Source organism: Danio aesculapii, chromosome 4 (assembly GCF_903798145.1).
Source record: "Danio aesculapii chromosome 4, fDanAes4.1, whole genome shotgun sequence".
NCBI lineage: Eukaryota > Metazoa > Chordata > Actinopteri > Cypriniformes > Danionidae > Danio > Danio aesculapii.
In genome coordinates, this window is record NC_079438.1 from 50,320,670 (window position 1) to 50,347,522 (window position 26,853).

The window sequence follows — 26,853 nt, forward strand, 5'->3', positions numbered from 1 at the left end:
GAATATCGAATTATAAAAAAGCAACGTCTAAAGCCTGGCTACTGTTTTAAAAGCTCAGCGTGATGAAACTGCTGACAGGTCGAGTGAAGTGCAAATTTTAGGGGGCGCGCTTTGATGTGCCTGATGCATTTTTTTGGCAGAGCTTTTTGTAATCAAATAAAAACCCTTTACGGTTCGTGCTTTATTGTTCTCACTCTTACACAGCAAGCAAATACCTTCTGTTTGAATGTACATAAAGCTTTCTCATAAAGCTCAAGACGTCTCTAAACCAATAAGAGAGCTTCCCTGCAGTTCGAAAGACATCATACGCAGGTAATTACAGTCGACCGAATTCAATTACGACCTATGGGAGGCCTAAAAATAAACATTAGATTGACGGATATTAGACATAAGCTTTTATTAAACCTTTATTTACCATTCGGAGTATCAAAAAAAGCAAGTCAGAAACATACACCAAGAATCCTCCATTGGTGCCAGTAGAAACATTCTCCTTCTCCATAGAAAAATGCATGGCACCATGATAACAACTTATAAAAAAGTTTGCACACAAGATGTACATTCTCCCCATTTGTTGGCATACATAAGCATTAAACAAAGACGCAGCAGTAGACTGAAAAGGCGCACTTAATATATTTTTCAGACCATTGTTTTCTCTCTGAATGAGCAGTTGAAAGTTCATTCCCTTTCCCCAAAGCAGATATATATATATATATTAGTTCATTATTCTACACTATTAAGCAACACTTTCAAACTGCATTAAAGAGGTTTATATGGATTGATCTGGCACTGGTTGAGTTAAACTGTGTGTATACTTGTATAGGTAGGTCTGATTTGATTGGATAGACAAGAGGAAGTCGTGCCACTCAAAAGAGACATAAAAAAAAACCCAAAAAACACTGATACATGTGTAAGAAAGACAAAAAGGGCAAATAAATAAAGTGTAATCACCAACAAAGTCTTAGGTGTTCCTCAAGAGTTTGTATTTGGTCCTTCCACTGCTATAGTGCTGATAAATAAACCTATATGGGTAAATATTACTTTCGTACCACCCCAAGAAACACCCTGTTTGAGATGATGGAGGCGTTTTGCAGCCGTCTATACTTTACTGAAAGTGCTGAATCTCTCAATGCAGCTTATAAATCATCTGGCACTTTGAGAAAAGTCATGAACTGACACAGAAATGCTTTGCCGCCAGATGCCATTCGCTTCGACAAGCTGCCGTTCAAGGCAATAAGTGAGGACAGCGAGTATGGAAAACGTTGATTTACGAGTCAAAGGTTGACATTAGTCGCCCACATCGCTATCCTGGTCCCCGATGGTCCACAGGAAGTGGAAGCTGAGAGCCAGGAGAGCGGTGCCCAACAGGTCGCCCAACGCCGTTAGATATGGGATAGAGAAACTGTCTGGATCTTTCCCGCTTTTCCACATGGAGTGAACCATCCAATCCGCTATGCAAAGTAACAAGAACACCTGGGAGAAAGAGAGAACGCATACAAGAACGAGTTGAATATTTGTTATGGCCAAGATGCACTTTTGTGTAACACTTATAGCTCTCTTTATTCCTTTAGAGAAATTACCCTATGACCTCAAATACAAACAGGACAAATTCAGGAGACTTTGGAAACCTCTCTAATCCCTCCTACACAAACTCAGAATTTTTTATTTTAAGAGAGTTCTGGCTTTTTCTGTTTTGATTTACGTTTGTTAAACAGATACATTTGTAAATTATATTTAATTGGCAGTGCTTGAGGTTTGTTTGTTTGTCTTTGTACTATTTGAAAATCCTTAATAATAAAAAAAATAAATAAAATTACATATTTAAAAATGAAACATATTTGATAATCACACTAAACCACACTGTGTTCCTAGGCATTATTATAATTAACTGGTAAAGCAGAAGACCTTGGTACTTTCCGCTGTACCTTTAGAACTTTCCCACACACACAACAGGAAACCCTAAAGCAGACAGAAACGCAGAGAAGACTTCCAGAAAAGACAATGTTTGTGTTTATGGTGCCTCTTTGAAAACCTCATCTCAGAAATGAAACAAAATCCTATTCCTTTGAAAAGCAGCGTTCAAATTCAAGACAAAAAAATCTGAAACGGCTTCAGATCTAAACATCACAGGGTTTTTCAGCAATCCCAGCTCATTAAACAGCAGAAAATTAGCATTGTGTTTGTCTTTGAGTATCACAGACTACTGAAATGCTCTTTTGGATTGGCGTGGCCTAGCGGATGGTGGTTTGTATGCTTAAATCATATAATTGGGAAAATAACTAAGAAAAATAACTAATAACTGTCAATCACCATACTTTCACGGATGACTGATTTCATTAAGAATTACAAGCTTTTTTTTACATTACAAGTTTTCAAAAAAAAAAAAGATTGTGTACAAATATGTAAATAATGCCTTATTTAATAAAAGAACGTGTATAAATATGTGAATAATGCCTTATTTGATAAAAGAACGTGTATAAATATGTGAATAATGCCTTATTTGATAAAAGAATGTGTATAAATATGAAAATAATGCCTTATTTGATAAAAGAATGTGTATAAATATGAAAATAATGCCTTATTTGATAACAGAATGTGTATAAATATGAAAATAATGCCTTATTTAATAAAAGAATGTGTACAAATATGTGAATAATGCCTTATTTACTAAAAGAACATGTATAAATATGTAAATAATGCCTTATTTACTAAAAGAACATGTATAAATATGTAAATAATGCCTTATTTACTAAAAGAACATGTATAAATATGTAAATAATGCCTTATTTACTAAAAGAACATGTATAAATATGTAAATAATGCCTTATTTAATAAAAGAACATGTATAAATATGTAAGTAATGCCTTATTTAATAAAAGAACATGTATAAATATGTGAATAATGCCTTATTTAATAAAAGAATGTGTATAAATATGTGAATAATGCCTTATTTACTAAAAGAACATGTATAAATATGTAAGTAATGCCTTATTTAATAAAAGAACATGTATAAATATGTAAATAATGCCTTATTTGATAAAAGAATGTGTATAAATATGAAAATAATGCCTTATTTAATAAAAGAATGTGTAGAAATATGTAAATAATGCCTTATTTACTAAAAGAACATGTATAAATATGTAAATAATGCCTTATTTACTAAAAGAACATGTATAAATATGTAAATAATGCCTTATTTACTAAAAGAACATGTATAAATATGTAAATAATGCCTTATTTAATAAAAGAACATGTATAACTATGTAAGTAATGCCTTATTTAATAAAAGAACATGTATAAATATGTGAATAATGCCTTATTTGATAAAAGAATGTGTATAAATATGAAAATAATGCCTTATTTGATAAAAGAATGTGTATAAATATGAAAATAATGCCTTATTTAATAAAAGAATGTGCACAAATATGTGAATAATGCCTTATTTGATAAAAGAATGTGTATAAATATGAAAATAATGCGTTATTTAATAAAAGAATGTGTACAAATATGTAAATAATGCCTTATTTGATAAAAGAATGTGTATAAATATGAAAATAATGCCTTATTTAATAAAAGAATGTGTACAAATATGTGAATAATGCCTTATTTACTAAAAGAACATGTATAAATATGTAAATAATGCCTTATTTACTAAAAGAACATGTATAAATATGTAAATAATGCCTTATTTAATAAAAGAACATGTATAAATATGTGAATAATGCCTTATTTACTAAAAGAACATGTATAAATATGTGAATAATGCCTTATTTAATAAAAGAACATGTATAAATATGTAAGTAATGCCTTATTTAATAAAAGAACATGTATAAATATGTGAATAATGCCTTATTTACTAAAAGAATGTGTATAAATATGTGAATAATGCCTTATTTACTAAAAGAACATGTATAAATATGTAAGTAATGCCTTATTTAATAAAGAACATGTATAAATATGTAAATAATGCCTTATTTAATAAAAGAATGTGTATAAATATGTGAATAATGCCTTATTTACTAAAAGAACATGTATAAATATGTAAATAATGCCTTATTTACTAAAAGAACATGTATAAATATGTAAATAATGCCTTATTTACTAAAAGAACATGTATAAATATGTAAATAATGCCTTATTTACTAAAAGAACATGTATAACTATGTAAGTAATGCCTTATTTAATAAAAGAACATGTATAAATATGTGAATAATGCCTTATTTGATAAAAGAATGTGTATAAATATGAAAATAATGCCTTATTTGATAAAAGAATGTGTATAAATATGTGAATAATGCCTTATTTACTAAAAGAACATGTATAAATATGTAAATAATGCCTTATTTAATAAAAGAACATGTATAACTATGTAAGTAATGCCTTATTTAATAAAAGAACATGTATAAATATGTAAATAATGCCTTATTTAATAAAAGAACATGTATAAATATGTAAATAATGCCTTATTTAATAAAAGAACATGTATAACTATGTAAGTAATGCCTTATTTAATAAAAGAACATGTATAAATATGTAAATAATGCCTTATTTACTAAAAGAACATGTATAAATATGTAAATAATGCCTTATTTAATAAAAGAACATGTATAACTATGTAAATAATGCCTTATTTAATAAAAGAACATGTATAACTATGTAAATAATGCCTTATTTAATAAAAGAACATGTATAAATATGTAAATAATGCCTTATTTAATAAAAGAACATGTATAAATATGTAAATAATGCCTTATTTAATAAAAGAACATGTATAACTATGTAAATAATGCCTTATTTACTAAAAGAACATGTATAAATATGTAAATAATGCCTTATTTAATAAAAGAACATGTATAACTATGTAAGTAATGCCTTATTTAATAAAAGAACATGTATAAATATGTAAATAATGCCTTATTTAATAAAAGAATGTGTATAAATATGTAAATAATGCCTTTTTTGATAAAAGAATGTGTATAAATATGTAAATAATGCCTTTTTTGATAAAGAATGTGTATAAATATGTAAATAATGCCTTTTTTGATAAAAGAATGTGTATAAATATGTAAATAATGCCTTATTTGATAAAAGAACATGTATAAATATGTAAATAATGCCTTATTTACTAAAAGAACATGTATAAATATGTAAATAATGCCTTATTTAATAAAAGAACATGTATAACTATGTAAGTAATGCCTTATTTAATAAAAGAACATGTATAAATATGTAAATAATGCCTTATTTAATAAAAGAACATGTATAAATATGTAAATAATGCCTTATTTACTAAAAGAACATGTATAAATATGTAAATAATGCCTTATTTAATAAAAGAACATGTATAACTATGTAAGTAATGCCTTATTTAATAAAAGAACATGTATAAATATGTGAATAATGCCTTATTTGATAAAAGAATGTGTATAAATATGAAAATAATGCCTTATTTGATAAAAGAATGTGTATAAATATGAAAATAATGCGTTATTTAATAAAAGAATGTGTACAAATATGTAAATAATGCCTTATTTGATAAAAGAATGTGTATAAATATGAAAATAATGCCTTATTTAATAAAAGAATGTGTACAAATATGTGAATAATGCCTTATTTACTAAAAGAACATGTATAAATATGTAAATAATGCCTTATTTACTAAAAGAACATGTATAAATATGTAAATAATGCCTTATTTAATAAAAGAACATGTATAAATATGTAAGTAATGCCTTATTTAATAAAAGAACATGTATAAATATGTGAATAATGCCTTATTTACTAAAAGAATGTGTATAAATATGTGAATAATGCCTTATTTACTAAAAGAACATGTATAAATATGTAAGTAATGCCTTATTTAATAAAAGAACATGTATAAATATGTAAATAATGCCTTATTTAATAAAAGAATGTGTATAAATATGTGAATAATGCCTTATTTACTAAAAGAACATGTATAAATATGTAAATAATGCCTTATTTACTAAAAGAACATGTATAAATATGTAAATAATGCCTTATTTACTAAAAGAACATGTATAAATATGTAAATAATGCCTTATTTACTAAAAGAACATGTATAACTATGTAAGTAATGCCTTATTTAATAAAAGAACATGTATAAATATGTGAATAATGCCTTATTTGATAAAAGAATGTGTATAAATATGAAAATAATGCCTTATTTGATAAAAGAATGTGTATAAATATGTGAATAATGCCTTATTTACTAAAAGAACATGTATAAATATGTAAATAATGCCTTATTTAATAAAAGAACATGTATAACTATGTAAGTAATGCCTTATTTAATAAAAGAACATGTATAAATATGTAAATAATGCCTTATTTAATAAAAGAACATGTATAAATATGTAAATAATGCCTTATTTAATAAAAGAACATGTATAACTATGTAAGTAATGCCTTATTTAATAAAAGAACATGTATAAATATGTAAATAATGCCTTATTTACTAAAAGAACATGTATAAATATGTAAATAATGCCTTATTTAATAAAAGAACATGTATAACTATGTAAATAATGCCTTATTTAATAAAAGAACATGTATAACTATGTAAATAATGCCTTATTTAATAAAAGAACATGTATAAATATGTAAATAATGCCTTATTTAATAAAAGAACATGTATAAATATGTAAATAATGCCTTATTTAATAAAAGAACATGTATAACTATGTAAATAATGCCTTATTTACTAAAAGAACATGTATAAATATGTAAATAATGCCTTATTTAATAAAAGAACATGTATAACTATGTAAGTAATGCCTTATTTAATAAAAGAACATGTATAAATATGTAAATAATGCCTTATTTAATAAAAGAATGTGTATAAATATGTAAATAATGCCTTTTTTGATAAAAGAATGTGTATAAATATGTAAATAATGCCTTTTTTGATAAAAGAATGTGTATAAATATGTAAATAATGCCTTTTTTGATAAAAGAATGTGTATAAATATGTAAATAATGCCTTATTTGATAAAAGAACATGTATAAATATGTAAATAATGCCTTATTTACTAAAAGAACATGTATAAATATGTAAATAATGCCTTATTTAATAAAAGAACATGTATAACTATGTAAGTAATGCCTTATTTAATAAAAGAACATGTATAAATATGTAAATAATGCCTTATTTAATAAAAGAACATGTATAAATATGTAAATAATGCCTTATTTAATAAAAGAACATGTATAACTATGTAAGTAATGCCTTATTTAATAAAAGAACATGTATAAATATGTAAATAATGCCTTATTTACTAAAAGAACATGTATAAATATGTAAATAATGCCTTATTTAATAAAAGAACATGTATAACTATGTAAATAATGCCTTATTTAATAAAAGAACATGTATAAATATGTAAATAATGCCTTATTTAATAAAAGAACATGTATAAATATGTAAATAATGCCTTATTTAATAAAAGAACATGTATAAATATGTAAATAATGCCTTATTTACTAAAAGAATGTGTATAAATATGTATACAATGCCTTATTTAATAAAAGAACATGTATAAATATGTAAATAATGCCTTATTTAATAAAAGAACATGTATAAATATGTAAATAATGCCTTATTTAATAAAAGAACATGTATAAATATGTAAATAATGCCTTTTTTGATAAAAGAATGTGTATAAATATGTAAATAATGCCTTTTTTGATAAAAGAACATGTATAAATATGTAAATAATGCCTTATTTAATAAAAGAACATGTATAAATATGTAAATAATGCCTTAATTAATAAAAGAACATGTATAAATATGTAAATAATGCCTTATTTAATAAAAGAACATGTATAAATATGTAAATAATGCCTTATTTAATAAAAGAACATGTATAAATATGTAAATAATGCCTTATTTAATAAAAGAACATGTATAACTATGTAAGTAATGCCTTATTTAATAAAAGAACATGTATAAATATGTAAATAATGCCTTATTTAATAAAAGAACATGTATAAATATGTAAATAATGCCTTATTTACTAAAAGAATGTGTATAAATATGTATACAATGCCTTATTTAATAAAAGAACATGTATAAATATGTAAATAATGCCTTTTTTGATAAAAGAATGTGTATAAATATGTAAATAATGCCTTTTTTGATAAAAGAATGTGTATAAATATGTAAATAATGCCTTTTTTGATAAAAGAATGTGTATAAATATGTAAATAATGCCTTATTTGATAAAAGAACATGTATAAATATGTAAATAATGCCTTATTTACTAAAAGAACATGTATAAATATGTAAATAATGCCTTATTTAATAAAAGAACATGTATAACTATGTAAGTAATGCCTTATTTAATAAAAGAACATGTATAAATATGTAAATAATGCCTTATTTAATAAAAGAACATGTATAAATATGTAAATAATGCCTTATTTAATAAAAGAACATGTATAACTATGTAAGTAATGCCTTATTTAATAAAAGAACATGTATAAATATGTAAATAATGCCTTATTTACTAAAAGAACATGTATAAATATGTAAATAATGCCTTATTTAATAAAAGAACATGTATAACTATGTAAATAATGCCTTATTTAATAAAAGAACATGTATAAATATGTAAATAATGCCTTATTTAATAAAAGAACATGTATAAATATGTAAATAATGCCTTATTTAATAAAAGAACATGTATAAATATGTAAATAATGCCTTATTTAATAAAAGAACGTGTATAAATATGTAAATAATGCCTTATTTGATAAAAGAATGTGTATAAATATGTAAATAATGCCTTATTTAATAAAAGAACATGTATAAATATGTAAATAATGCCTTTTTTGATAAAAGAACGTGTATAAATATGTAAATAATGCCTTTTTTGATAAAAGAATGTGTATAAATATGTAAATAATGCCTTATTTAATAAAAGAACATGTATAAATATGTAAATAATGCCTTATTTAATAAAAGAACATGTATAAATATGTAAATGATGCCTTTTTTGATAAAAGAATGTGTATAAATATGTAAATAATGCCTTTTTTGATAAAAGAATGTGTATAAATATGTAAATAATGCCATTTTTGATAAAAGAACGTGTATAAATATGTAAATAATGCCTTATTTAATAAAAGAACATGTATAAATATGTAAATAATGCCTTATTTAATAAAAGAACATGTATAAATATGTAAATAATGCCTTTTTTGATAAAAGAATGTGTATAAATATGTAAATAATGCCTTTTTTGATAAAAGAATGTGTATAAATATGTAAATAATGCCTTTTTTGATAAAAGAATGTGTATAAATATGTAAATAATGCCTTTTTTGATAAAAGAATGTGTATAAATATGTAAATAATGCCTTTTTTGATAAAAGAATGTGTATAAATATGTAAATAATGCCTTATTTACTAAAAGAATGTGTATAAATATGTATACAATGCCTTATTTAATAAAAGAATGTGTATAAATATGTAAATAATGCCTTATTTAATAAAAGAACATGTAGAAATATAAATTTAGTTTTTTATGGTCAGAGTCCCTCGGAGGTCTACAGACAATTCGTTTGTCTTCATGCTTGGTTTGTGCTTTGACATGCACTATCAAGCCTGGGACCTTATCAAATACTTTCCGGACGCACTGTATATATACCTGTAGTATGTTTTTGTTATATCCTGTCATGTATTAAAAGAAAAACAATTAAAAAAATGTGAATTACAAAAAGAAATTAGCTGAATCAACACAATTCTTGAGTTTTTTATTTGGGACAACTTAATTGTTTTATAATAAAGCCACTTAAATTTGTGAAAACAATTAAGCTAACTTAATTTGTATTGGAACAACTTAAAGGAATTGTGTGGAATCCAGCATATTTTACATTGTACCGACACAAACTTATGTCTGAAAAGACACAAAAAATTATATTTTCTTTACATTAGACTGAAAAAGCTCTACAAAAAGCCCCCCAAAAAAGACCAAGTGCATGGAAAAACATTGTTTCTTGCCAGCCGTGTCTCACTTATTGTAACATCTGAAATCTTAATCTTACATCGGATTGAAAGTTAAAAACATGGACTGCAGCAAATCCCTCAAGGCTTCTCACTAGTTCGCCCGGCGTCCCCCATGTAAGACTTTCATTTAAGCGAAATAAAAACGAGGCTTGCCCATTAATCAGCCTGACGGGTCGCTGTGAAACTCTATTTGGAGGTCTGATGCTCTGGTTAACCGGGCGGGTGCCGTTCATTTATATCCGTTATATTAAGGTCAGCGCGAGATGGTTAAAAAGCAATTCGCCCTCCGCTGCAGATTTCAAACTTCAATTTAGCTAGCAGGAAACAAATGGCCGCTTTAAAGGCTATTAATTGTGCCTGCCAAGCAAGATGAGCTCTGTGACATTATTTCGATAATTAACCTTGCTTGTTTCCTTGTGCACGAATATCCGAACGTGACCTTTCCATGGGGACTTTCAGCTCGCTTTGTTAGGATTTTATTAATTAACGATGAAGGCGTTGGGAAGGGGACACCGCAGGCCATCGCAGTGGGCCGAGGAGCGCGATGGTTTGCTAATGTACACAAGCTGTTGATGGCCAACAGGATTAGACGTGTAGTTCCACCCTGTGCAAACACACAGACACACTTTTCCATCACTCACAAGAACAGAGAAAGCAGTCAGAGATACTGCATGGCATTCACACGTGTCCAACCTCTCTCTCACACACACACACTTATACACACATTTACTTGCTGTCTAAATGGGGATGTTCCATACACTTCTGTTGTTTAACATTAAGCTAATTATAATGACTACAAACAAACAAACAAGCACAAACCCTACACAGGACTCCCCAAATCTTTCCAAAAAAAGGTCATGTTTAGCAAACTCTGCATATTTAGCACACTGTGCTATTTATGTCATTTTTTCAGTGGTAGTAGAAGAAAGTTCAAGGTAAATGGACATGAATGATACTTCTTTGTTTATTACATGATATAGTACAGTTTGTGTTGAAATCAAGTTACACACACACACACATGTATACTAATAATATATTATTGGCAAGGCAAAATGCATATTTATAGAGAACAATTTTACACAACCATAGTTGATCCAAAGTGCTTTACACTAATAAAAATGAATTAAAAATTACCAATAAATAAATACAACTGTAAGAGAAAAAATAATATATATAATATATATAACTAAAATACAGGTATAAAATAACATGCATGCATCACTATTATTATTATTATTATTATTAAAAATACAAGGCAAAAACAAACTTGACTGTAAATAACTCTCGACTGTGAATTATTTTTGACTACCTATGCATAATAAAATGTATAATCATAAAGTTAATTCATTAATATAATACATTTTAGTAAAATGTAAAGCTATTTTAGTACTTTTTAAGTGTTTAGTGAATTTGTGAGTTTAATTAAGCTTTTTTTTTATTAAGTTTTTATTTTCTTTATTTATATTTCATGTTATTTATTGCATTTAATAAAATATGCTATTCTGACTAACTGACATTTTCTGAATAAATAAACAAATTAATGCTCTAAATAACATCTCATTTATTATACAAATATTAATAAAATATAAAATTGTATCTAAAAATATTACAGAAAAATGTATGCATAAACTGAAATACAGGTTTAAAATAACATGCATGCATCACTATTACATCCATACACACTCATACACTATGGACAATTTAGCCTACCCAATTCACCTATAGCGCACGTCTTTGGACTGTGGGGGAAACCGGAGCACCCAGAGGAAACCCACGCGAACGCAGACAGAACATGCAAACTCCACATAGAAACGCCAACTGACCCAGCCGAGGTTTGAACCAGTGACCTTCTTGCTGTGAGGTGACAGCACTATTATTATTATTATTAATATTAATATTATTATTATTATTATTAAAAATAAAAGGCAAAAAAATGACTGTAAATAGGTTTCGGCTGTGAATTATTTTTGACTACCTATGCATAATAAAATGCATAATTTTAAATTTAATTCATTAATATAATTAATTTTAGCATTATCTATTTAATGTTTATGCACATTTTAAAAAAACACAAAAATATTTTAATCATATTTAATAATGTTTGGTAAATTTGTGAGCCCATTTAAGCTTTTTATTTTAAGTTTTTCATTATATTTCATGTTATAATTTCACATTTATTGCAATTAATAAAATATATTATTCTGACTAAGTGACATTTTCTAAAAAAATAAACAAATAAATGCTCTAAATAAAATCACATTTATTCTAAAAAATTGAATAAAATATAAATTAGCGTTTAAAAATATAAGAGGAAAATAATATGCATAAACTGTAATACAGATATAAAATAACATGCATGAAAAAAAAACCTAAAAAACTTGTCTGTAAATAGGTCTCTACTGTCAATTATCTTTGACTATACCCATGCATAATCATAAAGTTAATTCATTAATGTAATTAATTTTATTATTATTTATTTACTATAAATGCATATATAACAAATACAAAAAACATTTTAGTCATATTTAATAGTGTTTGGTATATTTGTGAGTTTATTTAAGCTTTTTTAGTTTAACGTTTTTATTTTATTTTCATTATTTATATTTCATGTTATTTATTGCAATTAATAAAATGTTATTAACTGACATTTTCTGAATAAATAAACAAATAAATGCTCTGAATGACATCACATTTATTATTATTTTTCATAGAAATAAACAAATATTACACTCAAACCCATACCCAATAAATCCAGCAAATTTCTTCAATATATGTTTGTACTGTGGATTATTTTCTCATCTGAATTTTTGAGCAGGCACTCTTAACTCCCTCATCGGAAAAAAGTCCCTTGAGAGGCATGTGAAAATCCAGTTTAGACCCTCTGCACATCATCACCAAAAATAGTTAACAGCTCTGTACTGGTAAACTCATTTAACCCTGGAATCTCTTCCTCTAAAGCAAACTCTGCGTCTGCTGGAATTCAATACATGCCTTGTATTTGCAGACCCATAAAGGTCAAAGATCACAGGGCCACTTTCTGGGCACCAGACACACGGAAAAGGAAAGCTATAGTTAACCCCTCAACAATTAGAAACGGTCAAATTGTCACCCCCCAAAAATGGGCATGAAATTGAAATGGAATGACTAAAAAAGTAAGATATATTTGAGATAGTTCACCCAAAAATGAAGATGCAATCTCTGTGTACTCATACTCATGTGATTTCAAACCTTTTGAGTTTCTATAACTAACTCAAACTGGATTGAAAATAGTGGAGAGAGAGTAAATTATGACAGAATTTTAATTTTTGGGTGAACCATCGCTTTATGTCTAAAGTCAATGTCAAAATGGTTGAGATGGCCAATCAAATCAAAGTAGGCGGAGTTTACAGTTCAACGAAGCAGATCACAAATTCCAGTGCGAAACATTTAAAAGAGAGCCAGGTAAGGTCAAATAAATAAATGATCCATCATTTTATAAGTTCATAAAATATTAAAATGTTTAAGATAGATAATAAAAATGGCACTGATTTAAATTAATTAATGGTATTTATCCTACCATATATGGTAATTTTATAATATATGGTAATTACACTGATTACAATATAACTTTGTAAAAATTATTTATTATATATATTTAGGTCATAAGAGTTCAAAACCCTTGTTATCATGTTAGAAGCTAACAAAATAATGTTTAAGATAAATAATAATGGCATTTAAGTAAATAAATGGTTTTACCCTACCATAAATGTAATCTCATATCTCATTTACATTGATGACAATATAATATATTTATTTATTTTAGTTTAGTTTTAGTTCATATCATTTTATATATTAATCATTTTATAAGTTAACAAAATAATGAAATATTTAAGATAATAATAGAAATGACATTCATTTAAGTAAATAAATGTTATCTTATATGGCAATATCATATACATTGATTACAATATTATTTATTTATTATTTTATTTGTTATATATTTTAGGTCATGAAAGCTCAAAAGCCTTGTTATACGTTAACAAAACAATCAAAAGTTTAAGTTAAATAATAATAATGTCTAATTTACATTAATGACAATATAATGTATTTATTCATTTTAGTATAGTTTTTAATAGTATAAGTCATAAGTTCAAAAATCTTTTAAATATGTTATAAACAAAACAATCAAACATTTAAAATAAATAATAAAAATAGTACTTATTTAAATAATTTTTGGTATTTACCCTACCATATCCGGTAAATTCATTTACTTTGTTTATAATATAATTTTGTAAATTTTTTTTATTGAATTTGTTATATATTTTAGGTCATAAAAGTTCAAAAAGCCTTCTTATCATTTTATAAGATAACAAAATAATCAAACGTTTAAGATAAATAATAAAAATGGAACTCATTAATAAATAAATGTTTTACCCTACCGTATATGGTAATCTCATTTACATTGATGACAATGTATTGTAATTATTTGTTTTTGTTTAGTTTTAATTATATATTTAGGTCACAAAAGTTTACAACATTTTTTTAAGTTAACAAAATAATGAAATGTCTAAGATAAACATTGAAAATGGTACTTATTTAAATAAATTAATGGTATTTACACTAACATATACGGTAACCGCATTTACATTGATTACTATTTATTTATTATATATTTTAGGTCATAAAAGTTCAGAAACCTTGTATATGACCCAGCATTTTTCCGAAGAGCATTTCAATGAGTGTCTTTTAAAGGGTTAAAATACAAAAATTGCTAATACTTTGTGATCAATTTAAAGACTAAGTATTTAATGTACAGAAATAATTGCCAAAAATGACTGACTGAGGCACCACATAATAGAATAAACAGCCCACTCATTTGTTTCCTATGTCTCGAAATGCCCGCCTCTCTCTTTCCATCCTTCAAATGCATCCAAAGCTGCTCTGTACGGCTGCGAATCTCAAAGACCTGTGTGTTGAGGTTAGCCAGGGCGTTTCACATGAACGTACACATACACACAAACTTCCTAAAAATACCATGCATTCCACAAGCTCAATGCACTTACTGAGCTTCTCCGCAGCCAATCCATCTTAATTGCGATCCAAACAATTTATGAAAACACCCTTTTGGACTAAAGCAAACACTCATAGATACACACAAACAACACCTGCTCACTATCACTGCTAATGTCAGCCGCGTTTCATTCACAGGGGAAATGGCTTGCTAAAAGCTCTGGGGATTTTCCAAAAAGCTTTGTAGGTTTATGATGGGGAGAAAAAAAAAACAGCATGTTGTAATATTGTTACATGTGGGCCGCTCCGTTGCGATTAAGCTGGAGATGAAATAGATTCCCCAGATTCCCTTGTAAAATGGGTGTCTGGTTTTATGATTATAGGCTGACATTTTTGTCTGCTTCAGGAAATAGTGCCTACATCTGAACCCCGAATAGGTGTCAGATTTAATACGAAGATGTAGCGATGACAGTTTCTGTAAACAGTGTGGACATATATTTGACAGGTATCAGTGGGTTTTTTTTTTGTGAGACTCACCTGGAAAAGAGCAGCAGCCAGATACACCAGGATGAAGACGACGGTCAGCGAGGTGTGACCCCTCTCCATCAGATCAATGGTGTACACGAAGATCAGGTGACCTGGGATGACCAGTAACAGCAGGACCTGTGCTGACCTGTGATTGGCCCCTGATAAAAAGAGATTAATAAAAATAAAGAAAATAAATAAACATATACATATAAATAAGTTTTTAAAAGTTTACAAAAGAAATGTGTATTTTATATAATGAAAATCCTGTAATATAATCAATCCTAACCCTTAAATGTTGTAAATAAATCTACTGTCAATTATCTTGCGACCCTTAGACATTCCTACTAATGAAAAATATGCATTATGAATTTTTATTAGTATTTATGTGAAATTATAGCATTACATAATGTTTAAATAGCTTTTATTTTCATAGCTTGTGTGTGCTTGTATGTTTTTGTTTACTTTTATTTATCTAAGTTGATTTCAGTTTTTGTTTTAGTTTAATAGACGGATGGATGGACGAACGGATAGTCAGACACATAGATATATAGACAGTCATAAAGATATATAGACAGACATATAGTATATAGACAGGCATATAGTACATAGACAGACAATAGATTTATAGACAGACAATAGACATATAGATATATAGACAGACATATAGTATATATACAGACAGACAGATATATATATGCGTGTGTGTAAAATAGATATATAGACAGACAATAGACATATAGACAGACATATAGATACATAGACAGACAACAGACAGACATACAGATATATAGACAGACAATAGATATATAGAAAGACATTTAGATATATGGACAGACATATAGATATATACAGACAAAAGACAGACGTATACATATATAGACAGACATAGATATTTAGAGAGACAAATAGATTTATAGACAGAAAACAGTGAGATATATAGACATACAGAAAGACATTTAGATATATAGACAGCCACATAGGGATACAGACAGACAATAGACACACACACACATATATATATATATATATATATATATATATATATATATATATATATATATATATATATATATATATATATGAGAGAGAGAGAGAGAGAGAGAGACAGAGATATTTAGACAGACAATAGAAACATACAGATATATAGACATACATCTAGATATATAGATAGACAAAAGACATAGACCGAAAACAAATGGAGACAAATAAAGAGACAAACAATAGACAGAGACAGATGGAGGGATAAATGAATAGACATACAGATAGAGGAATGGACATAAAGATGACAGAATATACATATAGATGGAAAGACGGATGGATGGATGGATGGATAGTCCGGGCATCTGGACTGTGTCCCCTGAGTCCTCTTGCGTCTCTAAGAAAGAGCCGTGCATCAACACACCGACTGCTGTCTCTGTTGTTTATAAGAAGTGTCTGCTGCTTTTCTTCAGGATGGATCGTTATACACAAACCACCGTTACACACACTCCATTAAAAGTAATGTATACACACTCACACGAACTTGTAAGCGATGTTGCTCTAAACACTGGTTTCTTGTTCTCGCTCTCTTTAATCTAAGCTATGAGAATAAAAAACTGCCTTTGAGTCTCTCTCCTTAAATCTATAAACCTTGAAAGAGGTTTGGCCTTTCACACACATATTAAGATGCGCCATCCATGTGACTGAAGTCAATCAAATTTCCACCAGTTATTTCACTGAGAAAAAGTATGAAATATATGATGTGCAAAGAAAACAGATAGAGAGATGGACAGATGGATAGCTGAATTGATAGACCAATAGATGGATGGATGGATGGCTGGATTGATAGATGGATGGGTAGATATATAGATGGACAGATGAATGGATGGATGTATGTATAGACATGTAGATGGACAGATGGATTGACGGATGGATGGATAGACAGATGGATCGATGGATGGACGCATAGACATTTAGATGGCTGGGCAGACAAAGATGGACAGATGGATGGCTAGATGGATAGACATAGATGACTGGATGGATGGATGGATTGATAGAATACATGGATGGATAGACAGATGGCCGGAGGGACGTATAGACGGATGGACGGACAGATGGATGGCTGGATGGACGTATGAATAGACGGATGGATGGATGGATGGACAGATGGGTGGCTGGATGGGACATATGAATGGATGGATGGATGGACAGATGGATGGACAGATGGATGGCAGGATGGATATTTGGACATATAGATAGACAGAAGGATGGCTGGATGGACGTTTAGATGGACAGATGGCTGGCTGGATGAATAGATAGACATAAATGGCTAGATAGACATTAAGATGGACAAATGGATGGATGGATGGATGGGTGGATGGATAGACATATAGATGGGCACATGGATGGCTAGATGTATTAATGATGGAAGGATTGATGGATAGATGTATAGATGGAAGGATGGATGGCAGGATGGTTAGACATTTGGATGGATGGGTGGATGGCTGGATGGATAGACGTATAGATGGAAGGACCAATGGCTAGATGGAAAGACATATAGATGGAAAGATGGATGTCTGGAAGGATAGATGTATAGATTGAAGGATAAATGGCTGGAGGGATAGACATAGATTGAATGATCGATAGCTGGATGGATAGACGTATAGATGGCTGGCTGGATGGATGGATGTATAAACTGACAGACATAGATGGCTGGATAAATATAGATGGACAGATGGATGGATGGGATGGACAGACGGGTGGATGGATGGATGGATGAATAGACATATAAATGAACAGATAGATAGATAGATGGATTAACCTAGATTTACAGACGGATGACTGGATGGATGGATGTACTGTATAGACAGATTGATGAAAAAATGGATGGCTAGATGGATGGACGGAAGGATGGATAGACATAAATGGACAGATAGATGGCTGGATAGATAGACGTATAGATAGACAGATGGATGGCTAGATGGATAGACATAAACAAATAGATGGATTGATAAACAGATGTACAGATGGATGGCTGAATGGATAGACATATAGATGGTTGAATGTGTGTGATAGATTAATTGTGTGCCTTTCCAAACAAGTCAAAATGCTGTCAAATTATTCAGAATATTTTGGAATAATTTCCACCACAACCAGCAATTTTGCCTGTAATGAAACAAGTAAAGCTTGATTACCTAAGGCAAAACTGATAATGGATGTGTCTGTATAAGATTAAATGACTCCTAATGAAAACAAACTGATAAATAGCCTCATACATAAATTTCACCTGAACTCACTTCAATTGTGCACCCTTTCCAAACAAAGCTATTATTCATATAATATTTTATGATAACATTCCCTCTATAGGGGAAATGATGAATTGGTATGTAGTGAAAAAAAAATCAATCCTGCTATGCTTGTATTTTCAAGCAAGAGTTTAATTTCTGAAGGTCTGTGGTTCTTAAAGTTCAAAGTGGCTATATTCACCACATGTATTGTGTAATATGGAGTAGCGTTGAAGGTTACCTGAGCCACAGAAGGTGCGGCAGGGATAGTAGCAACCCTTGGCCTCATCTGGAACCTCGCCGGGGGTGCTGTGAAAGTGCAGGTAGGTGGATATCCTGCTGGACTGGATGGCCACCAAATTTCCTCCAATACCTACAAAACAAAAATACTCATATTAGACAAATACACACTGAGAATAGAAGCATAATAATATACAACGTTCTCCACCATTATTGGCAGTCAAACAAGGCAGTAAATAAAACCTTGATCATTTACCTTTCAATCTTTGGCTTAAAATATGAACAAAAACCTGAAGACATTTGAGTTTATTTTAAGATGACAGTAGAGGCTTTTTCTCAAAACCCATTTTTAAATAATTTGTGGTGATGTATTTGATGTTGGATTGATATTCAGAGACTATCTGAGCCTAAGAACGACTGCGATTCTCCAACTGTGATTCCTGGAGATTTTGTTGACCTCTTAGCATTCCTGTAAAATTGGCTTACATGCCTAAAAAATGCATACCCAAAGTAAATTACATGCTATTTTTGAACCATTCTTAGTATATACATGGTTTTGCTCTCTTTTGAAAGGTGACACTCTGGGGTTTATTACTTAAGAGTCAGAATCACTGTAAATGTTATTGCTATTAATTAATTAAACTTAAGACACACTAAAAAATAAAATCCACCAAAAATTTGAATCTTAACTAATGCCTGCAGAAGACTATAATTAAGAGGTATTAGTTTGAAGAGACAATTGGATGAAAGCTTGAAGCCTTACCAAGCCAAATTTTCTATTTTGATAACAATACCTTAGACATTTAGCATTTTATACATGTTTATCCAAGTGAATGTCAAAGAGCTCCCCAAAAAGGGCACTTGGAGACTCCAAATGACCCTATTTGACCATTTACACATAAAGGGCTGTAATTCTTTAATGCTTTATTGTACAGTCATATTTTGGGCTCTCATGAAAGGTTACACTTAGAGCTAGTATATCCCAGATCCATACTCACTGTCAATACTTGTTGACACAAAGCAATAGAAAGAAAATTAAATAACTTAAACTCTGTACAAAACTCACTATATATACATATGTATAAACACAAATTGCACACACACGCACACACACACACGCACGCACGCACGCACGCACGCACGCACGCACGCACGCACGCACGCACGCACGCACGCACGCACGCACGCACGCACACACACACATATATATATATATATATACATAATACACATATTTTACCCACACACCTAATGTATAGTGCTCAACATACAAGTACACCTCCACAGATCTCTGATTTAGATTGATAATTTCAATAGGATGAATTTTAATATTATATTTGTGCATATACATTAGATTACTCAGTACTGAAGCCAAATCTGGAGCTAATCTAACAAAATAACTTATGATAATGGTCCACAATTAGAACATTCAAATTTATCTGTTAGGGAACAATATTAAAGCATTCAAGAATAGACAGATGTCCTATTCCAGGATGATTCATAACACTTGGATTTGATTTATTAATCATTTTTCTGATGATTTCACCATTTCCCGATATCCTCTCTCCAATTTGTGAGGCTCAAATTTCCCTCAAAATGTTCAGTGTGCACCAATACAGGTGCATGGCACTGTAAAATCGCATGAAAACCAAACAGGGTTCTGCAGAGAAAATGCTTTTTAATCCACAAACGCAGGCTTAATTTTTCTCACTGTCAGACTGGCAGCCATGAGTCACTAACTCTGCTTTTGTTTCCCGCCTCTTTATCTTTCTTTCTTCCTTTCTCTCTCACACACACCAACACACGCAGCCCCTTCCTCTCTTTCTCCCTCCCTCCCTCCCTCTCTCTCCAGAGAAAAGCAGAGCGATGTCCAGAGCCGCAGTAATGATATGTCACGCCCAGCAGTTCTGGAAGAAGACAAGCGAGACAAGAAAGAGGAGAGACAGAGGACAGAACAGAACGGACAACACAGGCAATGACTCAACGTACGCATTCTCTCCTCTTTTTACATCTGGCTTGTCACTCTGACAAAATGAAACATATGCTTCTGAAGTAAAACAAACAGAAAGGAACAGAATAGAATTGAACAGAATAGGAAATTTACTAAACAAAATGAAGTCAAACCGGATATGACAGAAATACAAAGAATAGAACAGAACAAAACAGAATAGAATAGAATAGAATAAACACAATGTCAAATGAGCAGGCAGTATTTGAAGGACACCAAAATCCAACAGAAAAATATTCTGACTTATTTTCTATCCAAAAAAATATATATTTCATCAAGATTCTTTGGATTAATCTTGAATGCCTCCTCCATCTTACCCCAGACATGCTCAATAATGTTCATGTCTAGTGACTGGGCTGGTCAATCCTGGAGCACCTTGTTTTGCTTTCAGGAACTTTGATGTGGAGGTTGAAGTATGAGAAGGAGCGCTATCCTGCTAAAGAATTTGCCCTCTTCTGTAGTTTGTAATGTAATTCGCAGCACAAATGTCTTGATACCTCAGGCTGTTGATGTTGCCATCCACTCTGCAGATCTCTCCCATTCCCCCATACTAAATGTAACCCCAAACCATGATTTTTCCCTCGCCAAACTTGACTGATTTCTATGAGAATCTTTGGTCCATGTGGGTTCCAGTAGGTCTTCTGCAGTATTTGTGATGATTGGGATGCAGTTCAAGAAATGATTCATCAGAAAGATTTACATTCTGACACTTCCAAATGATCAACTAGAAGTCAAGATATTATATGTTGCTCTTACAACCGGGATCAACGACAAGACTTTTATCAGGTAGTGTACACTGAGGTTTTAGTTTTTGAAAAAGTATAATAAGCATCTGAATATTATTTATGCCATTATTATTGTACCTTTAATCCACAGCTTTATCAAACAAAATGAACCTCAATGTCCTGTCATGAGAAGTGTTTTAATTCAGTTTTGCCTCTTTATGTGTTTACGCTTTATGAATCAACAAGGATAACAATTTGAGCTAAAAACCTTCTTTAATGTTGTACTGAAGAACCAAATAACTAGTGTATTGGATGTCCTGTTATGTTACTTTAACTTATTTTAATAAGTTAGTCTTCTACCTTTTTTTGTAACTGTATTGTCACATTATAAGTCAGTTTAATTAACGTAAACTGAAATTACTTGTAAATTAATTTGACTTAAAATAATTAAGGCAGCCACAAAGTTTTCACAGCGTGTGGGGTCAGCAAATTAGCAGGAAATTAAACATTTTGGTTGAACGGTCCCTTTAAATTTTATTTAACAAATTTTAAAAGAACCAAACAATAAACAACAGAAGAAACCCACAAAACAGAAGGGAAGATAACAGAGACATTTTAGAGAAAGAAAATGCTGTCAAAACCATAAACTATTGGGGATTTGGGAATTGCTTTAGAAAGCCGTTTTACACGCACACACACACAGAAACATTTCTTCTGGCTCAGATATTTTGAGAATAGTAAAGACTTGTGGAAATTATTAAAATATTACGTCTTCAGTCCACAGCCAATCAGGAAATCAGTAATCTAAACTGCACATACAGAAGGGCATTCATGCCCACAATAGCAATAATATTTCCCATCGTTAAAGAGAAGACCCGAGGGAGAACGATTATCTTTTAGCACAGTTCAGGCTTCTGCGTAATTAGTCCCAATAAGGCCATGTTTATGTTTAATTCAGAGGTTACCATTAATTCAGGCTGTGCCACGTCCCTGTGGCAGTGCTGGAGAGATGCCATCTGCATGGAGGAGTGTGTGGGCAAATGTCTGCAATTCAGATTAGCTGGCCAGGTCTAAAATCTCTTTGTTTTTTCCATAAACAAGCAACAATATTTTGGATACGGGCTATAGGGGCGTGAGAAAAAACAAAAAGTGCATGGGAATTCTTCAACCTTCCCAGAAGCATAAAAGTGCAAGTAATCTGATGCCTGGTTTAGCTTTGCCTGCCAATAGGAAATGGAGATGATACGCAACCTCGTTTCTCTCCAAGCACTGGGATTAACACATATGGATGCTTTAATCTGGGTCACAGAGCTGATGAGAATTTGGCTGGGTGTGCAGCAGGGTTCGAGTATGGGTCTAGTTGGTTTTTGTATACTTGCGGAGTCCGAGCTGAATGTGCAGAACCACGTCATTTGAATATGTTTCAAGTGAAGCCAGTGCAATTATTAGACTCATTCAGGTTCATTTGACTCTGATTGGATATGGGATTTTTTTAAGACACATTCAACAAAGGTTACCGCGGGGAAAATAAGTATTGAACACGTCACCATTTTTGTCAGAAAACATGTTTATATAGGTGCTGTTGACTTGAAATTTTCCCTGGATGTTGGTAACAACCAAATAAATCCATATATGCCTATAAAACTGTAAGAATGAAAATTATCATATGCATTTGTTTATATGGCAAAGCATGTCTTTTTCACCAAGAAGGTCCATACAGATTCCCTCTCCCTCTTATTCTCTGGCTCTACTGCTATCAGGCTCTCTTTGAGGCCTACTTACTGCTCTTTATCTCCCTCTCTCTCTTCCACTCTCTCTCTGTCTCTTTAACTTTAATTTACATTTAAGCTGGGTACAATTAATATCATATGTTTTTATCATTTCATGTTTTATCATTTTACAGTTATTTTGAAAATAATTCAGTGTAACCATAGAGAATTATTGTCATTAAATCATTTCATTTTCAAGTTATTGTGAATTACTTTTGATTTAACATCAACACCTAATTGCTCCATGTTGCAATACAATACAACCACGTAATAGTAATGCTCTCCCACATGTTTAGCTATTATAACTGCCTTTCTTTCCATTTCTGGTATAAGATTGCAGAAGGAAGGTTTGACTAGAAATGCAGTTTTTCACCATCATACTGATAACTTTTTAGTCACTCGGCAGAACAACAGTTCGAACCGCTGCAGTTAAAATACCATTCATTACAAAACTAAACTAATTAGATTACAAACAAAGTTATGTGTAATAAAATGAAATGACACAGGGGAAAAAGTATTGAACACATGAAGAAAGGGAGGTGTAGAAAGGCAGCGAAAGCCCAGAAGCAGAAGAAATCTCTCAGTAGCTATTCAGCAAACATCTGCCCTTCCTCAGTGTAAATGTATATTACCAAGATGATGAAGATGAATCCAGGGTGGACATTTCAGCAGGACAATAATCCAAAACACAGCCAAGGAGACTCTCAAATGCTTTCAAAAAAGAAAATCAGTAGAATGGCCCAGAAAATCACCTGACTTGAATCCAATAGAAAATACAAAATAAAGATCGGATTTGATAGACAAGACCCACTGAACCATCAAGATTTTTACTGTGAAAAACTCACACCTGAGGAATGGATGTATAAAGTATGAACTACATTTCAGTAGCGCAGCACTTTCTCTTTGTGTCATTCCATTGTTATTACACATAACTCATTTTTTCAGATTTGATTTGTTTCATTTAGTTTTATTTTTTGCTTGATTTAAATCTGGTTCAATTCCACGTCAACAGCTCTATTAGAAATATTATTCCCAGGGAAAAAAAAAAACATGACATGCTCAATACTTACTTCCCTCGCTGTTTATGTAACATACAGTCCTTAAAAAATTTGCAACCGAAATTAACGCTTAAAATTAAGAAGAAAAGCAGAAAAATTAGCATGAGATGAAATTTAACAGTGGAAAACAGTATAAAATTATAGCTGCCAAAAATGTATACGAGTACGGATTTTATTACACTGGAAGTCTTCTAAACCACCTCCCACTGTCTCATGGTTGGAAGATTTGATGTCTTTTCTATATATTGAAAAATTTAAGTTTACATTAAGAGGTTCCACTAAAAAACATCTATAAAAACTGGGATCCTCTAATTAATTTAGTCAAGAATACATCTCTTCTTTCTAACAAAGATCTCTGCTCTTTTTATTAGTGTGTGTGATTTAGATTTTATGAACATTTATTTAGCTGCTTTGGCAATTCATGCTGTTGTGTGAGTGTTTTTTAAATTTATTTTATTCTCCTTTTTGGGGGGTGGGGGTGGAATGGGGGACTGAGGGTTTTTGAATATTCTTGTTACGCTTAGTTAAAAGAAATGTGTAAATCATCGATATTGTGTTTTGTTTTGGGGTTTTTTTGCAGACAAAAAATTGCATAAGAGTAAAATGATTTATTTTTATCATGAATGCTGAAGCACAGGACATAAAAAATACAGGCCCTAAAAAACATTACAACTAAAAAAAAAAAGATGCACAAAAAATAGATAAGCCACAGTAAGTGGTTTGTTGGGCACCAATTTAAACCATCGTGAGCCATCTTTAGTAGATAAGAGAGCTCTGACTTTATTTACGTAAAAAGGAAACCATTTCTCTGAGCCTAAGTGGCACATGTGTGTGTATGTTGCAATCATTGAAAATTACCTTCCCTGACTCACTTCCTGTTGGGCAGACAAACCATAAAAGCCTCTGTTAGTCATCCTATCTGTCTCTTTCCTCCCTTTTTCTCCAACCTTAAGAATAAAAACCTTTTGAGAAGAACCTTAGATATTTAGACATTCGCCAGCTTCTTTAGCATACATGCACAGCTGTTTGATGGTCTGGGCGGGAGAGCATAAACATTCTGGAGACAGCGTAAATGTCTCTCATTAGCAGCCTTTAATTAAAAATCGTACGGCTCTTTGTGGAGGTGCCATTGGTCCTGGCTTCTTTTCCGGTTACCACCAGAAACTGAAACTACCGCAATTAATGACTTCACCCCACGGCGCAATCTCATCCAACTCTATTTCAGCTCTATTCCATCCTTTTGGCTTTTGCCTCAATATGGAAACGTTCATTAAAAATCACAAAAGTGCCTATATCTGCCTGGAGGAGGATTCTTGCGTGACTTTAAATGAGGGAGATTATTACAGAGACGTAATAACAGTCTGAGAAGGGATGGAAATATCAGCTGTAAGAGCACAAATTTGAGGATATGGAGGCGTTTGGGGTCTAGAAATTGAGGTTTTAAAAGCTTAAACGTTGCAAGAGACAACTTATGACGCTCAAATACAAGTTAGAAGTTGGCATAGTTCAGCTACAGTACATTATGCGGAATTTATTATGATTAAATTATTGATTAAACGTCAGGAATTATCCGTTAGTGCTGACAAGTGCAGTGATATCCGCAGAGTATATTTGAAGAGGACGAACAGCACACGCTTTATAGGCTGTTATTGTATTGAATATTAAATCTATGAAAGCTTATTTACAAAACAGAATAAAAATATCATTCATTCATTTTCCTTCAGCTTAGTCGCTTATTCATTAGGGGTCGCCACAGTGGAATGAACCGCCAACTATTCCAGAACATGTTTTTTTTTTTTTGCAGCGGATGCCCTTCAAGCTGCAACCCAGTATTGGGAAAATAATAAATAAAACAGGCTATCATGGGATCTATGTCACAATTCTGACTTTTATTTTTTAAGTTTATGTCTGAAAATGACATCTTGTGTTGTTAGAATAGAGAGTTTGCTTGAATTTTGTCCTCATACTGTATTTCTGGGTTTACATCTCACATTTTTGACAATTTCTAAGTCTATATTTTATTTTTAATTTTATTTTAAGTCTTTATTTTACCAGGAAAACCTCTAGAGATTTGTAATTTCTTTCACAAGAGTGTCCTGGATAAACTACCAATAAACATCATAGACAACGTATCGAAATAAATCAATATAAAAACTACTAATACATCATATAACTGTACCGTCAAAACACATCCAGACTTAAAATAAAATATGCAGTAGGATTTTAAATAATTTTAAGATATAAGA

At 30.5% G+C, this 26,853-nt stretch overlaps 1 protein-coding gene across 1 annotated transcript in view; it reads right to left on the reverse strand.

Moving 5' to 3' along the window:
- Positions 1–382: 382 nt before the first annotated feature.
- slc41a2b (solute carrier family 41 member 2b) overlaps positions 383–26,853 on the reverse strand; it is a 46,317-nt gene continuing 19,846 nt past the window's right edge. The window contains exons 9-11 of the mRNA XM_056455991.1: positions 19,049–19,180; positions 15,554–15,702; positions 383–1,470 (exon numbers count right to left, since the gene is read on the reverse strand). Of these exons, the coding sequence (XP_056311966.1) occupies positions 1,285–1,470; positions 15,554–15,702; positions 19,049–19,180 (467 nt within the window). The 3' untranslated portion in view covers positions 383–1,284. The remainder of the gene's footprint in view (positions 1,471–15,553; positions 15,703–19,048; positions 19,181–26,853) is intronic.